Raw genomic sequence first — 18,454 nt, forward strand, 5'->3', positions numbered from 1 at the left:
AAGGAACTTTTTCATTCCATAAATCCAACTAAAAACAGTTCCACTGAGTACACTATCCTTATGGATCCTTAAGTAAAAACACTTACGTATTCTACCTAAAAAACCAGCTTTTTTTATTCTGCCATACACTGTGTTCTGTCGAAAAAAATTTTTAAAGGCTGCAGTGAGCAAAAAGCGGATTCTCCCAACAAGTTGAGTTTAACAAACTTTTTAGCCCAAACTAAACTCATTTTTTGGCTCTAACCGCTATTCCCTGATAAAAACGCATGAGAAACTTTAACTTCCAAAAGTTTAAATGAATCCACTTTCACGAAGACAAATGCTAGCATTCTATTACCTATTTTCTCCTTTCTCTTCAGTTTGAAACATTCAAAGGGCAAGGGGGTATACTACTAACTGCAGGCTGCCTTGAAAGCAGGAAAAGGGACTGAGTGATTGATCTTGTGGAAAAGATTTAAGGTGACACTTGCAGTACTTTTTTTAAGGGATCAAGCAGGGGAAACCTCTTGTTTGTACAAGCTTTTAGTTTCATAACTAGTTTTATGCTGGGGAAAATTATAGCCTGCTTCCTTAGCAATGACTTCTTGGGCAGGAAGGAAACACAAGGCAAAGTGACCCTGACGGGGGGCAAAGTAACTGGAGAAGAAAGGAGTATACCTGGTTCACAGCATCCGTGATGATGGTGGTCAGTCTGACAGTATTTGTCCCTTAAAGGCATTTTCAGTGGGCGAGACCTACTTTCCTTTCACTGTAAGAAGCTCTTCATTGCGGCTTGGCTGTTGAAAGAAGCACAAACCCGTCACTCACCCTGAACTTCCTGGGGGGGCTCTGGTTCTATTTTCCAGATACGTTCCCTCCACCCGCGCGCTCCGTTTTCCCTCCACGGACCCGCACCTTCCTCTAGAGCTGAAAAAGAAACATGCACGAAGGCTTCTCCAGCCCAAACTCCCGCACAGGTTCACCGCCCTACCCGGAAACGCAGCCCGGGGCGCGCAGCGCAAGGCGAGGGCCTGGCCGGCTGCGCGGGCGGCAGCGGCCTCGCCGGCCCGGGCGGGCGCGCGCGGAGACGGAGGCGCGGAGCGCGGCGGGCACGGCCGGCGCCGGGGCCCGCGGGGCGGCGGGCGCGGCGACAGGGGCGGCCGAGGTGCGACTCCCGCCGGAGGCCGGCCCTCGCCGCGCTCTCCCGCCACGCACGTGCGTTGGGGTCTCTCCGGCGGAGCCCCCGTCCCCATAACCAAGTGCGCCCAACTTACTTAACTCCTAGGGCGGGCCGGCGGGCAGGCGGAAGGAAGGAAGGCAGGCCGGGCAGCCGCGGGGACAGCCTGGCGTGGGAGGCGGCTTCGGGCCCCACCTGGCGCAGCCTCGGCGGACCACGCGAAGGGAACCGGGGTTCGGGCCCGACGCGCTCCCAAAGAGTCCCCACCGGCGCTGACGCGGAAGCGCCACAGCTCACCACGTCCCTCCGCGGCCCGAGGCGACGGCGACGGAGGCGGCGGCTCACGGCGTCCCTCCGCGCTGTGGAGCTGGGCGGGCGGGTGGCGCGCGGGCGCAGGCAGTTGACAGGAGGAACCGCCCCGCAGAAGCCGCAGCCGCCACCGAAGGAGCCGGAACCACAGCGGGCAGGACCTGGGCGCCCCTCGCCGGGGCAACGGCTGCCGCCGGAGCCCGGCTCCCCCCAGCGCCGCTCCACCTGCAACGGTCCCTCAGGCTTTTGGAGAGGGCGGGGAAGAATGGGGGTCCCCCCCACCTTGGGCCTTTTTTGGTAGTAGTTGTTGTTTCAGGAAACTTTATTAAGTCAGTCTCTCTCTCTCTCTCCGTCTCCCCCTCCCCGAAGAGCCTCAGCTACCGCCGCGGAGCGGGTAGGAAGGGGGAAGCAGAGACTCCCGCAGCGACAGGGAGCGACTGACTGACCCCGGACGGAGATGGGGCGAGGGCAGGAAGTGACAAGCTCTCCGAGTGGGTGGGGGGAGTGTGGCCGGCACGCCCGGGAGCGCCGCGCGCATGCGCCCGGCCGGGCGCCCGGGCCTGTGGGGAGGCTACGCGCCGCGGCCGGGCCAGGCGAGGGAACCTTGGCCGGTGGCCCTCGGGCCGCGACCGGTGTCCCGGGCCGGCCCCTCGTACGCGCGTCCTCCTGCGGGCCGACGGAGAGCCGAAGCCCCGGGTCGTTTGTGCCCGGGAGACGGACGGGCTGATGGGCGACCAAACTGTTGCTCTCGCTTTTCTCCTTTGAGTGGAACCAAACCTGGGAGGGTTGGAAAAGCACGGGAATGAACTGTAGGGAAAGGTTGGCAAATGGGTGAGCCGTAAGTAGTGGTGACTCCGAAAAGACTGTCAGCACACTTATAAAATGGTAAAAGCCGATTTTTAAAAAAAGAAAAACCAACAATTTTCGAAGCGTGCCTCCCAGAACTCGGTGGTTTTCATCAGGTCTTTGGGAGGAAAACTAGTGGTGGAGGATCGGCAAGGACTGCAGCGGCACTGCGCTTCTGGGACCTGAAGGCGAAGGTGCGTCACATGGGCAGTATGCACTTTCCCTCCTCTTCGGCGCCCGCGTCCTGCTCGGAAAATCCCCGAAGATCGAGGTCGTCTGTCAAATTCCGCAAAACCGTGTGGCCGTCTCTTGGGGCAGGAGAGGCTGCCTCCTCACCGCCCGGAACGGAATTCTGGTTCTCCAAGCAAATACGTGTCCACCGACGGTCGGGAAATTTTAAGGGAGAAAAAAGCCCATTCGCATTGTTAGCTCCTCGCGCCGAAATTGTCGGTTTGCTGGGTCCTGAAAGAGCAGTTTAGCAGTAGGTAGGCTCAGTGTGTATTTTGGAAGAGCAAACTGTGGCTGAAATCTGTTTTCAAAATGCATAGGAAAGTTTGTGGTCGGTCCAGTAATTAATTGATAAACTTGTTATTGTAAAAATACTGAACGGAGCATCTGCATAGGTCTTGAGCGATTGTAGCAGCTTGATTATAGGGGTGACAGGAAAAGGAAGGAAACCGATCCACCTTTCTAAAGGAATTCCAGGTACTGTACATTTACACACCAGTCACATGAGTGTTATGTTGGATCATTTTTTTCTGTGCCATTGTCAAGAAGCATCACACAACGTCAAACTAAAATGTAATGCCACAACTTATATGTAAAAGAAATCATGGTACGTCCATGTGACGGTGTTTGTTATGCAGCCAATAAAAATCATTTTGTGTAATATTTAATTGTATCCAGTATACTTAAGCGTATCGGAAAAAATGTGACACCTGAACAGTAATTTTTAACATTGGAGTTCTTTGGTAAAATTTAAGGTGAAATATTTTCATTTTCAGAGGATCTTTTCCTACTTTTATAAGCACACTTAGCACAAGTTAAAAAATGAATATACAATTTTAAGTTGCCATAAACCTGAAAAGTCACTGCTTCAGATATGTGAGTTCTTGCTGACCACATATGAGTAAAGAATGGTTAGCTTCCTGAGTAACCTAGAGGGTAACCCTGGTACTAGAGGGTCCCCAAAACTGCTTGCTAAAAGAATAAATTTTAAACAATTTTTGAGAAATTAGAATTATAGACACGATTGGAATGTTTGTGTGGGTAAAATATTGAACACTGGGTAAAAGATTGAACACTGAATTATGGAATTTTAAATATAAAAGGAAACCATGGAAATTATCTTGTAAACCTTATTTTGTAAGTGAGAAAACAGAGAGATTAACTGATTTGCTGAAGGTAACAGAGTAACAGAGCCTTCTGTAACAATACTAGTATCCGACATTAATTAGTGTATTAAGCTCAAGAATAACTCATTTAATCCTATCAACAATTCAATGAGATTTGTTATCCTTTCATTCTACAGGTAGGGAAACTGAGGCAAAAACACAGCTGACAGACAACCGAGCCAGCATTTGAACCCAAGCAGTATGGCTCTGAAATTCATGACCTTAGCCTTTATGCTGTATTGCCTATTCTGTGTTGCCTACGCTATATCATAGCCATTTTTTTTTTAAATGTTTATTCCCAAGAGAGCAAGCGGGGAGTGGCAGAGAGAGAGGGAGCAGCAAATCCTAGGCAGGCTCCATGAGGTCAGTGCAGAGCCTGGTGTGGGGCTCAAACTCATAAACCATGAGATCATAACCTGAGCTGAAATCAAGAGTTGGACGTTTAACTGACTGAGCCACCCAGGCGCCCCTCCACATCATAGCCATTTTTGGATCACGCTGTATGTGAAAGATGAGCCAGTAGATCCTGTCAGTTGTGAAATGTACTCAAATGCTATGTACAAGTTTATGAAGTGGAAATGGAGTTGCTAAATCACAAGAATTTAATTGAAATTTCACAGGGCTCTAGAGCTTAGACTTTGGACATCTAGAATTATCATCCTACCTCTAAAACGACTCTGCACAAATCATCCCAGAAAAATTATCTGTCTTCCCCTTTCCTTGTTCACTGCAACAACCTACATGACACATTATTACAGCTTTAAGGAACTTTTTGATCTCTAAAGTCTGGAAGTACATCCCAATGATTAACCCAAGACCATTTTATGGTTTAAAATTATTGTCTCATCTTCAAGGCAGGAAAATTCTACCATAAATCCACACACACACACGTACACATTATTACTGCATAAGAAACCACCCTAGAAATAGTTCTTTAAAACCATTTTATGTACTCTCAATTCTATAGATCAGTGATTTCGACTGGCCTTGTCTGGGATCATGCATATAGTCATCTGGCATCTTAACTGGGCACAGTCCTGACTGGTTGTTGGTATTGACTATTGTCTGTACTTACCCCCTAGCCTTTCTTCCTCGAGATTAGCCTGGGCTGCTTCATATGTAGGCAGCATGTCAGGCAGGTACAAACAGGAAGCTATAAGACCTCTTGCAGAAGTTACATGATCTCACTTCTACCACATTCTATTAGTCAAAGTAGATCAAAAGGACAGCAGAGAGTCCCCTCTTGATGGGAAGAACAGCAAAGTCCCATTTCAAAAGGACATGCATATAGGAATGGGAGAATTATTGTGATGATCTTTGTATACACTCACAGATCATTTCAAGAATGATACTAGCTAAAGCTGCTGAATTTTTTTAATGCTGTATGATTCCTTTAAGAATAGCAACACAAGGGGTACCTGGGTGGCTCAGTCGGTTAAGCGTCCGACTTCAGCTCTGGTCATGATCTCGCGGTCCGTGAGTTCGAGCCCCGCGTCAGGCTCTGTGCTGACAGCTCAGAGCCTGGAGCCTGCTTCAGATTCTGTGATTCCTTCTCTCTCTGCCCCTCTGTCTCTCTCTCTCTCAAAAATAAACATTTGAGCCAAAATAGAGACTAAGAAGAGTCATGGAAAAATTGATTTGGAGGAAGGAATATTAAACAATTGATTATCAACTATGTAGAATTTAACACCTAAGTGTTGGGCAGCAACATAATATGAAAAAAGAAGATAATGCTTTTCGTAAGATGTTTATTTTAAGGAGAGGAAGGAGTAGGTTATTTATACCTGGGTTGCTGCCCTGGAGATAAGTCGCCTACCAGAAAGTCTCTGACATGGACTTGTATCTTTCATTCCTGGCACTAATGCACATTTAAGTCTCGCTAGCCACGTGGCATAATGCATGCACCATGCTGCCTCGTGGGCACCAAACCATCCTTGACAAACAAGTCTGCCATTCAAATGCGTGTCAGATAACATTTAAGTGAATCCCATTTTTAAAAACTGCTTTTTGTTATAATGGAGTTTGTTTATAAGTCTGTGTTGTAATCTAATAATAATAGCTAATGACAATTTTGTCACTTTTTGAACTCAGACAATGTGCTAAGTGCTTTCTAGTTTTTCACTGAATCCTTAACAAAGATCCTGGGTTAGATATTATCCCATTTTACATAAAGAGAAACAGATAATTAGTGTCTGAGCCAAGATTTAAATATAGGTATGAGTCCAGGTCCTATGCTTCAAGTTACATATATGCTAATTATTACTAAAATTTTCTCTCCAGGTCAGACCTGTCCCTGGAGCCTCTCTAAACTCTTAACTACCCAGGAGACAGACCATCTAAATTTCCCCCAGCATCTCAAAATTAACAAGACCAAAACCGAACTTCTCACCAAACTGCTCTTCCTCTTCCAAATTTTAATCAACATCCTGTCCATTTAGGCTCTCAAGACAGAAGCCTTGGAGTCATAAAGAAGATCACATGCACAAATACAAAGTAATGAAAGTTACTTGTATACAGGTTTCTTATCTTGCTTATTCCCAATGTCTAACCCAGCACCATAAACAATTGGTTATACCTCAGAAAGGTCAAGCAAATACAGTTTCCTATCGCCATATGCACCACCAATTCTCTAGTCTAAAACCTCATCTCTGAACCATTGCAATAACTACCGCCATGGTCCCCCTACTGGCCATCTCTCTCTCCCTCAATTATTCCACACTATCAACAGAATTGTGGTCCAAACAAATCTAGTACTACTCTCCAATTTAAAATCCCTGTTGACTGCCAATTTTCTACAAGGAGTCAAATCTTAACAAGAAGCATGAAAACTGCATGCACTTTGGGGTCAAAAAAAATCTGGATTTTAGTTAGCCTTACCCATCACTCATGGGTTTTGAGTCTGTAGGCTAGTGAGAACCTCTTTTGAGCCTCAGTTTCCTCAGGTGTATGCTATTTTCAGTGTAGTGAGAAATCAGTTAATGAATAAAGCACCCAGCAGGATCGGGAATACAGTATAGATATAATAATAAATACTCGTTATTATACCTGGCCCACCCACAACTTCATAACTTTATGCTCTAAACACACTGTATTTCTCACCCTTTTCAGAAATCAACAAAGCAAAAAGTAGTTAAACTGGGTGGGGAAGGAGTGTAGGACACAAGGGAATTTTAGAGAGAGATGATAGAGGTGTCAGTTGTGTGCACATATCCATTTGTTAAAGCAACTATTAAAATAATAGAATAGTATAGGGCACCTGAGTGGCTCAGTTGGTTAAGGGTCCAACTTCAGCTCAGGTCATGATCTTGCAGTTCTTGAGCTCGAGCCCCACACTGGGCTCTGCGCTGACAGCTCAGAGCCTCGAACCTGCTTTGGATTCTGTCTCCCTCTCTCTCTGCCCCTCACCCACGTATACTCTGTTTCTCTCTCTCAAAAATATATATACGTTAAAAAAATTTTTAAATAATCGTGGTTACCTTTGGGGGGAAGGAGAAGGTTGGCAAAGGGTACCAATTTGGGCGTTACTGGCCATTTTATAGATTTTTACCTCAATGATCATTACATATATATTTGCTTTATAATAATTCAGTAAGCTGATAGTTTCATGCATTTTTGTGAATGTGTATAATATTTCACAATAAAAATATTTTTTAAAGTAGCTGACCTAGGTTTCAATGCCTGTGAACTACACTTAGAAATCAGAAATTAGAAACGATTACTGGACTGGTTTTGTGCCTTTGCACATGCTACTCCTTATGCCTGGAAATATCTTTTCTCTCCATCTAGAAAACTCTTTTTTCTCCTTCAAGACCCACTTCGGATGTCATTCCTTCCATGAAACCAGTTTCCACAGATAAATAATTGCTCCACATTACTTCTCCTGTGGTACACCATTCTGATTAAATTTCTGATTCTCACATCATTTAGAATTCATCAAGAACACAGACCATAACTTACTCCTCTTTGTTTTGCCATTATCTAGCACACTACTGTCACATGATAAGCAACCATTAAAAGTTACTGGATGCGCTTGAGTGACTGGATTAGCAATAAATATAATAAGGAAAAATCAGTGGGGAAAATCAATTTTAGGAGTTTGGTTTAGTAAGGCCCTTGGCCTAAAAGGACACTCATTTCCAATGTAGAGAACAATCATACAAGGACAATTAAAGGAACTCCTATTGTATACTGTGTACTAATGCTGTAGAATATGTAGCACACAGCTGGATACTTGAAACTATTAACCATTCATCATGTAAAACCATTCATGACTTTGTTTTTGTTTTTTTGAGGGGTGGTGGCTGTTCTGTTTAGATTTTTTTTAGTTTTAATTTTGAAATAATTTCAAATTTAGACACAAATTGCAAGAATACAAAGTTCATCAATTTTTAATATTTTCTCATATTTGTTTTCTTTCTCTTTCTCTATACACATATTTGATTTTTGAACCATCCAAGAGTAGGTTGCCTACATCATGCCCCTTCACATCCCTTATTACTTCGGGGTGTATTTTCTAAAATGAAGGATATTATCTTACATAACCACAGTACAGTTATCAAATTTAGGAAATTTAACATGATAAATTTGATTTTATTTAAATTTGATTTGATTTGATCTGATTAAACATGATTTGGGGAGCCTGGCTGGTTTAGTCAGTGGAGCATACAACTCTTGATCTCGGGGTCATGAGTCAGAACTCTATGTTGGGCATACAGCCTACTGAAAACACACACACACACACACACACACACACGCACTCATGATTTGATACAATACAGCTGACCCTTGAGCAATACAGGTTTGAACTGCATGGGTCCACTTATACATGACTTTTTTCAATAACACAATATAATACTATATATGTATTTTCCCTCAAGATTTTCTTAACATTTTCTTTTTGCTAGCTTATTTTATTGTAAGAATAGAGTATGTAATACAGATCACACTCAAAACATGTGTTAATTAATGGTTTATGCTATTGATAAGTCTTCTGGTCAACATGCAACGAGTAATGTTTTGGGGGAGCCAAAAGTTATATGTGGATTTTTAACTGTGAGGGGTAGGTGGGGGTCAGCACCCCTAACTACTGAGTTGCTCAAGGGACAACTATACTTTTATTACATCTATAGTTATTACTATATATGATATTTATATTATATTGTTATATTATAATAACTATGTCAGTTATCCTGATAATGCCTTTTGTGAATCTTTTTTATTTGCTCCAATATAAAACCCAATCCTAAACCACATACTGCATTTAGTTCTATCTCTTTACTTCCCTTCAACCTGGAACCATTCTTCAGTCTTTGTCTTTCACGACAACCACATTTTGATGAATATAGGCCAGTTGTTTTATAGAAAGAGTCAGTTGGGGATTGTCTGATGTTTCTTCATGATTAGATTAAGGTTTTATATATTTTGAATGGAATACAACATAAGGGATGTGGTGTCTTTCTCCTGCGTATCACAACCAGAAGCATGTGATATCTGTTTGATATTAATCTTCATCACTGGTTTAAGTGGTCGTTCAGTTTCTCCACTATACAGTTCTATTTTTGTTATGAATAAGCAATTTGTGAAGATATAACAATGGTTTTATTATAGAGACTCCTTTTAACCAGTATTCTTGAGAATTCTATGTAGGTTTTAGAAATTACCAAAACAAAAGTAAAAGAATAAAAGTTAATTGAATTGAATCTTTATTTCTAATCTTATAATTACAAACTAATAATCAATTGTGTAACTGGAAACTGTTTTTCTGGTTTACTCTTACGTTATATGAAGTTGAAAAAAAAAGTTTATAATTAACCTGTGTACTAATTTATTATTGGAAAATCCATTCAACCAACATTTACTGAGTATCTGTTATATTTCAAACATCCTGCCAAACTGAGAATATATAGTAAGACAAGTTTTCTTCCCTGTAGTCAAAATTTACTTAGTGCCTATATACTAGGTCCTACGAATGCATCCATGAATAATTTAGGACGTTTTTATCCTCTTGCAGTTTCTAGTCTAATTATTGAGGTTCCCAATCTAATTTTTTTTATCGTTTATTTATTTTTGAGACAGAGAGAGATAGAGCATGAACGGGGGAGGGTCAGAGAGAGAGGGAGACACAGAATCCGAAACAGGCTCCAGGCTCTGAGCTGTCATCACAGAGCCCGACGCGGGGCTCGAACCCACGAACTGTGAGATCGTGACCTGAGCTGAAGTCGGATGCTGAGCCGACTGAGCCACCCAGGCGCCTTGAGGTTCCCAATCTAAATGATAACATGTAAAAAAGTATATTATTTCATAATAATCACATAAGACAAGCACAGAAAAGATGATTGAAACCCTGGAATTATAAGATGTCATACACAACAGGGGCACAAGGCAAGGGAGCATTTGCAGCAGTTTTTCAACTCACTTGATTTAGAGAAGAGAGCATTATAGAGAATGAATAATAATGTGTTGGTTTGGAGGTGCCTGGGTGGCTCAGGTGGTTAAGCGTCGGACTCTATTTTGGCTCCAGTCCTCATCTCACAGTTCCTGAGTTTGAGCCCCACATCAGGCTCTGTGGTGACAGCACAGATTCTCTCTTCCTCTCTCTCTGTCCCTTCCCCACTCGTTCACACTCTCTTACTCTCTCTTTCTCTCTCTCAAAATAAATAAACTTTAACAAATAATAATAATGTGTTGGTTTTTTCCCAAGTAAATGTGATGTTTCCAAAACCTATTCCTTAAGGATAGCTGGCTAATAGATTATCTATTGCTATGTATTTGCAAGGTAATGCATTCTAAATTCTAAATTGTAAATGCTTTATGATTCTATTTAAATAGATAGTCATTGAAGAGTTTTGCACTTGATATTACATCATTAAAAAGGCATTGTGAGTTTTTCATTCATTCTCCCAACTGCTCCTCTTTATGGCCAAAGGGGTTTATTTGCAAGACTGAGTAAATAAGGGTGTAGTTCAAGCCTGTAGAACAGAATGAAGTTAACTTCTTTACGTAACTCTCGCTTCATTAGCGTATTGATTGGAACTACCAAATCCAAAATCTTCTCTAATGACAGAGTATCAGGAAAAATGTACACTTTTGGCTTATAGAAACTGAGTCAAAAGTTAAAAATCCATACATATGTCTCAGGTCTTAATTCCATCTGAATACATAGACTACTATGAATCAGACCATAACCTACAACTTATATTTATCCAAGATGTTAAATAATTTCTAAAATAATTTCTACAAAACGATCACTCATATCTTAAATTAACATTAATTTTCCCGTTCCAACTTTCTATTTTTTTTTCAAGTTTATTTATTTTTGAGAGACAGAGCATGAGCAGGGGAAGAGCAGAGAGAGAGGGAGACACAGAATCCGAAGCAGACTCCAGGCTCTGAGCTGTCAGCACAGAGCGGGTCTCGAACTCATGGACCATGAGATCACGACCTGAGCCGCGGTTGGACAGGTAACCAACTAAGCCACCCAGGCGCCCCAAACTTTCCAATGTTTTCAGATGAAAGCTGTAATACCTTGAATATGAGAAATCTCTAAAATTAGAGCATATGAAAGTAGATGGTATTTTATATAGTCAGGAAGCTTGCTGAATGTTTCTTCTACTTTCGAGTCATCAGAACAGACTGTTCATAAAGCAATTTCAGTATTGTAATTGTCATGTATGGAGTAAGAAAGAGTTAGATTGGTAAGAATTTTGGAAAAGAGCCTTGAGAAATTACTCCCTCCACTCAAGCAGAGTAGCTTCTATTTAGGAGAAAGCACCACAGGATCCAGAGTGGCAAGATTCTCGGTAAGACCTGTGTTGCCAGGCAGGACTAAATCAGCTCATGACACCTACATGCTGGAGTTAATATCACTGTTTGCAATGCCACAGAATGACACTTTCTTCTTAGTACTTTGTGGGGGAGTATCTAAATCTACTGTCACTCTCTTTTCTCAAAGAAATGCCTTTGAAGGGGAAAAAAAAGTGGGTCAAATTACTGTCTTTCTAAACATCTTATTGCTAGAAGAGACAATGTGCCAACACAGTCAGGAATGACAGTTTCATTTATTGGAATAAACTTGCTTTGCATTTCTCAGAAATTTTTTTAAAAAAGGAACAATTACTATAGAAAATTGAAAAATCCCCCATTAATGTTAGTTCTCTTTTCTTCATCACTTGTGAAACTGAGAACAGTTATACAGTAATGTGAGAGAAGATCTCATTGAAGTCCCTCCTTTTTTATTTTTTATTTTTTAATGTTTATTTATTTTTGAGAGAGAGAGAGCGGGAGCACAAGTGGGGGAGGGACAGAGAGAGAGGGAGACACAGAATCTGAAGCAGGCTCCAGGCTCTGAGCTGTGAGCACAGCACCAGACGTGTGAACAGTGAGATCATGACCTGAGCTGAAGTTGGATGCTTAACCGACTGAGCCACCAAGGAACCCCAAAATCCTTCCTTTTTTAAACTGTGGTCTTTCTGGTCTTAGGAAGGTCATTTTAAACATGGCACCTAGCCAGATGAGTGAAAATGCAAATAATGCACAAGCCAGCCACTTGTGAATGTCCAAAGACTCTTCAACTTCAGTGCTATATTTTATTTGGAAAACATCTGAGATATTTGTATCTCATCTAACTGTGTCTTAGGATGTCACTTAAAGAAAACAAAGACCTCATGTCCTCTGAGTACTAAAAAAGAGTCTACAGAAAATATTTTGTAGTCTATTTGTTCATCCCTACATCATCCTTGTGTTAAAAATTGGGGGGGGGGTGGTGATCCAAGAAAAAAATGTAAAGAGTTGGTGAGGAGAAAGGAAAAGTAATTGGCTTTAATAGGTAGGTTGTTGGTTTGTGTCTCCGTTTATGAAAGAAACCAGTGAGTAAAATATATATTCTAACTTTGAATTAGGAGAAGCAAGAGAATATAAGTCTGATTTATTATTACATGGCTCATATGAGAAAAGTTTGTTCAAATTTACTGTATTTTGTACTATATGAGGTTAGAGGAATAAAGATTTGGCTCAATTACCAATCATCTTTGCACAATGTCAGGGTTGGAAATACCTTCAAAGTCATCTTTTTAAGCTCTAACCTTCCATCTAAAACTTGCATCTCCCTTACAATATTCCTATCAAAGGCCCAGCTAAAGTTTGAACAGGGAATTTACCACCTCCTGAGATAATACATTCCACTTTATTCAATTGCATTGAAATTGGCTTTCCTGGGGCACCCGGGGGCTCAGTCTTTTAAGCATCTGATTCTTGATTTCAGCTCAGGGCATGATCTCACAGCTCGGTGAGTTTGAGCCCTTTATCAGGCTCTGCTGACAATATAGAGCCTGCTTGGGATTCTCTCTCTCCCTCTTTCTCTGTCCCTCCCTAGTTCGTGCTCACTCTTTCTCTCTCTCAAAACAAATAAACTTAAAAAAAAGAAAAGAAAAGAAAAGAAAAGAAAAGAAAAGAAAAGAAAAGAAAAGAAAAGAAAAGAAAAGAAAAGAAAAGAAAATTGGCCTTCCTGAGACTTTCATACCCAGCAAGGATGAGTATATGGGACTGACATAATTCCTCTTCCATCCCCCATATGTACTTGAAGTGTTTGCTGACTAGGCGAAATTTCATTACTTCATCCTCTAAAAATATCAACTATTGAGTTAGAGTATTTTGATTCACTCATGTAACAGTGTTTAGTGAGGACTTGCTTTATTCCAGTAACAGTCCTAGGAATGGGAAGATATCACGATAAGCTAAAACAAAAACCGTGACCTGACCCTCATGGAATTTACAGTTGTACAATCGCTATTTCCCCCAGATTATATGAAATCTACTGTTTCCATGCACATGCTTTCATTAATTTACTTTCTGATTAAAGATGCTAAAACAACTTTAAAAGGAAAAAAAATTCCTTCTAGCAAGCATTCAGCAGAAAACTCATAATTGTCAACACTGAGGAACCATACCTCTACCAAAAATACATTACTACTTATACTTACGGAGCTAGTACAGATATACATAGTATATAAGAATGTCATTTGCTATGATTTATTTATCAAATAAATTTTAAAAAATGCATAGAATATGATTCATTAAGAGAATACAATTACTTGAATAATCAAAATCATTCATGACAGTCAATTAGCTGACTTTTTGCAGTTTTCAGATAGGATAGAAACTTTTGTAGTTAGTGTGCCTGGTTCTTACATACTCCTCATACAACTCATACAACTCGCTACAAAATTAAATTTGCAGATGAGGTGGATGTTGGTAGCAGGACTAGGTTAGGAGCTAGAAAAAAACAGTCAAGACTATGTGATTTAGGTGACTGACATTACCAAGAATAATATATTGAAAACTCTGAAGGAAAAGTCTACAAAACCCTCCACTGGCGCTGTAGGTATAGTCATGCTATGAGCAAATGAATTCCTGTATGCGTGAGGCCTATTCAGAATCTTTTGTAGGTAAATGGACTCCTACCTTTACAGTCACAACTGATTAAACTAGTTATCATTTCGTTAGCCACAGGCAACCATATACAGTCTGGCACACAGTAGGCACTCAATGGACATTTTTGACTAAATGAACACGTGGGCAGAAGTGGAAATAAACTCAGAAGCGGCATAAAAGGGACTAGAGAGAAAGGGAGTTATTAACTCATTCAATGAATATGTATTGATCTCTATAAATAGATCAGGCATGGTGTGTCAGATGCTGCTCCAGGGTGTATGGGGGGGAAGCAAAACCAGACATGATTGTATTAGTCCTCAAGGAGTTTACAGACTAATTGAAGAGAGAGCTATTAACCCAAAAATCACTCATGACAATGTAAATATAATGTGCATAATATAAGTGGCATAATAAGACACATGGTGCCATGAGAGAATATAATAGTGAGATTTGACCTTGTCAGGGAGGTCAGGGAAGGCTTGCAAAAGGAAGTGACATGGAATTATCCAGAATGAAGTGAGGATGAAAGAGGGCCTGGCAAGTGCAAAGTTCTTCTGGAAGAATGATGGCGAGTGCGACTTGGCACAGTGGACGTGGTGTGGCATAAGGATGGAAAGACCTTTGCAGGCCATGTGTACAGGCCCTTTATCTCCAGAGCAAAGAAAAAGCGTCCGCATGTGTAGTCAAGGTTAGAGATCTAATCACTGCATCCAAACACGCACACAAAATGTATTGGCATTATGTTGCACGTGTTTACATGTACATATGATGAAACTGAGATATCACTGACATTATATAATTGATATAATAAAACTCCCCTTTTAAAATGAACAATTCAGTGGTGAAACCCAGTTTTAGTAGATTTGTAGAATTGTGCAACTATCACCACTATGTAATTCATACCCTTTTCACTGACCAAAAAGAAATCCTGTACCTATTAGTAACTCCCTATTCCTGTCTCCCCACAGTCTAGGGCAACCACTCATCTACTTCTTGTCTCTATGGATATGTCTCTTCTGGACGCCCACATAAATGGAATCATATAGTATGTGGTCGTTTATGTGTGGCTTCTTTCACTTGGCATTATGTTTTCAAGATTTATTCATGTAGCATGGATCAGTACTTCATTTCTTTTGATTGCTAAATAATATTCTATTGTATGGATACACCATATTTTATTTATCTACTCATCAGTTGATGGATTTTTGGTTGTTTCCATTTTGAGCTATTACGATTAAATGTTGCCATGAACAATTCGCGTACAAGTTTTTGTGTGGGCATATTCTTTTCTTTTTTTTTTTTTAATGTTTATTTATTTTGAGAGAGACAGAGTACCAGTGAGGGAGGTGCAGAGAGAGAGGGAGACACAGAATTTGAAGCAGGCTCCAGGCTCTGAGCTGTCAGCACAGAACCCAATGCAGGGCACAGGGCTCGAACCCATGAACCGTGAGATCATGACCCGAGCTGGAGTTGGACGCCCAACCAACTGAGCCACCCAGGTGCCCTGTTATTTTCATATCTCTTGGATATATACCATAGAGTGGAATCGCTGGGTCATATGGATGTCTTCTTAATGCTCACTGTTAACATCTGTAGTAGATGAACATCTGGACTGTTCTTCACTCTGCATAGCCAGAGCCCCAGTAGTGCCCCCATCAGTCCCTGCCCAGCCTCTCCTGGGATCAAGCTGTATATTTGCCACATATTTTGTCCAGCTTCTGTCAGACTGTCCATAACAGGCCTGCCAGCTCTAAACTCAGCATCCAGGCCACATGGAACTGAGGGAGAACCAGGAATGCAAACTAAACCTCTCTGACTAAACACACCACAGCATCCTTTAACTATGGTGTGTACTCCCCCAAGTGGATGCAGGACTGCCCTGTGCTGCAGCTTCCTGCCAGGATCCCAAACAATGAGTGGATGAATAATCTGTCCACTCCTGTTGTTCCTCCCAGTTTATTGAACATACCTGCCCAAAATGGATGAGGCCAGGAGAAGGGTATCATGTGTGATCTCCTCTCCAGAGTTTCGGGAACTCAGAATAAAGAGAATTTGTCCAATTATCTTCACACCCTCATTTCTGCTTTACCCATCTAGTCCACCAACATGGGTAGACTTTATTTTTGCTTCTTCCATAGTTCAGTGACTCTCTAGAGGGGATGTTTGGAACTCTGTGGAGGTATTATTGGTTGTCACAATGATTGGCAGCTGCAACTAGCATTTAGTAGAACAGTATAGAAGATACCAGACGTCTCACAGTGCTTAGGACACTCGGTGCAGCATTCCATCTGACATTTCTTTTTAACGTTTATTTATTTATTAATTTTGAGAGAGAGACAGACAGACAGACAGAGCGGGGGTGGGGAAAGAGAGACAGAGAGGCAGAGGGAAAGGAGAGAGAGAGAAAACCCCAAGCAGGCTCTGGGCTCTCAGAACAGAACCCGAAGCAGGGCTCAATTTCATGAACTGTGAGATCATGACCTGAGCCGAAATCACAAGTCCAATGCTTAACTGCTGAGCCACCCAGGTGTCCCCAGTCTGACATTTTTTTAATGACAGCTTTACTGAGATAAAACTCACAAAGTATTATTCAATTCTTTTAGTATATTTACAAAGTTATGCAACTATCACTACAATCAATCTTAGAACATTTCATTACCCCCAAAAGAAATCCTGTGGCCATTAGCAATGACCCCCCATTTCACCTTAACCCCCTATCCCTAGGCAACCAAAAATCTACGTCCCCTCTGTATGGATTTGCCTATCCTGAATATTTTGTATAATTGGCCATATATAATATTTGATCCTTTGTGTCTGACTTCTTTCACTTAGTGTAATGTTTTCAAGGTTCACCCCTGTTGTAACACGTATTAGTACTTCAAGTTTTTGATTGCCAAATAATATTCTATCGTATGAATATGTCACATTTTATTTATCCATTCATCAGTTGATGAACACTTAGGCTTTTTTTCCACTTTTGACTATTATAAATAGTGCTGCTGGAACATTCATAGACATGTTTTTGTGGAGATATGTTTTCATTTCTCTTGGGTATATGCCTAGGAGTGTAGTTACTGGGTCACAAGGTAACTGTTTAGCTTTTTGAGGAAATGCAGACTATTTTTCAAAGTAACTGCACCATTTTACATTCTTGCCAGCAGTGGATGAAGTTTTCAATTTCTCCATATCCTTGCTAATCCTTGTTATTGTCTGTCTGTATTATAACCATTCTAGTTAATATGAAGTACTATCTCCTTGTGGTTTTGATTTGTATTTCCCAAATATAGCTAATGATGTTGAACATCTTTTCGTGTGTTTATTGGCCATTTGTATATCTTTTCTGGAGAAATATGCCTGATGTTTTAACAACCCACTAGGCTTACAGAAAGGTGGAAAAATTGCTTATTATCTGAGCCTAGAATCGAATTCCAATTTACATATACCCTTGACCCTTGAACAACACAAGGGTTAGGGCTAGGTGCTGACAGCACAGTTGAAAATCCACGTATAACTTTTCACTCCCCCCAAATGTAACTATTAATAGCATATGGTCGATGGGAAGTCTTACCAATCATAAACAGTCAATTAACACATACTCTGTATGTTAAATGTATTATATACTTTATTCTTACAATAAAGTAAGCTAGAGAACAAAAAATATTAAGAAAATCATGAAGAAGAGAAAATACATTTACAGTACTGTACTGTATTTATCAAAAAGAATCTGCATATAAGCAGATTCTTTTTATTCAAAAAGAATCTACATTGTTCAACAGTCAGCTGTAATCATGAAGTATTTTTTCATGATTTTAATATACAGTGAATTCAAGAAATGCAACTACCATGTAAACTGAGTGTTGCTTATACCTTGTTTTCTTTGGAAGTTTAGCAAGATTTTTTCATTATTTCAGAACATATCACCAGTGGCAGTGCCCTCGTGGTATTTGAATTACTGGTGTAACATGCTTTTCTATATCAGTCTCCGTGTGTTCCTATGACATGCAAATATGTACCCGAGGGAGTTTGAGACTCCTTTTAACAGAGTTTGAAACACAAGGATCTCACTACATGTTAATAATAAGTTTTTAAAAATATTTCACATCATTTCTAACTTTTTAAATGTTGTATAACACACCATTGCCTGTGCTGTGAAAATTACATATTAAAATTAGGTACTGTAATTTGTAACAGCCTGTTGTTTTTTAATCTTACTTTGACTCTGTTCCCAGAAGCCTATCAAACAACCTTCTTCTGATATGGTATTGTTTTTCAATCTGCCTTCTTCCTCTTTGCCTAAGAATATAGTATCCAGGGTCTTTTT

The 18,454-nt window shown here is 40.8% G+C and overlaps 1 protein-coding gene across 3 annotated transcripts in view; it reads right to left on the bottom strand.

The window, feature by feature from the left end:
• The window catches only part of ZNF800 (zinc finger protein 800), a 45,034-nt gene extending 43,641 nt beyond the window's left edge, over positions 1-1,393 (bottom strand). For all 3 annotated transcript variants that reach the window (XM_045052714.1, XM_023250532.2, XM_023250531.2), the window contains exons 1-2: positions 1,254-1,393; positions 658-776 (exon numbers count right to left, since the gene is read on the bottom strand). In XM_045052714.1, coding sequence (XP_044908649.1) covers positions 658-718 — 61 coding nt within the window. In that variant the 5' untranslated portion in view covers positions 719-776; positions 1,254-1,393. The remainder of the gene's footprint in view (positions 1-657; positions 777-1,253) is intronic.
• Between the last annotated feature and the right edge of the window lie 17,061 nt (positions 1,394-18,454).

Source organism: Felis catus, chromosome A2 (genome assembly GCF_018350175.1).
Source record: "Felis catus isolate Fca126 chromosome A2, F.catus_Fca126_mat1.0, whole genome shotgun sequence".
NCBI lineage: Eukaryota > Metazoa > Chordata > Mammalia > Carnivora > Felidae > Felis > Felis catus.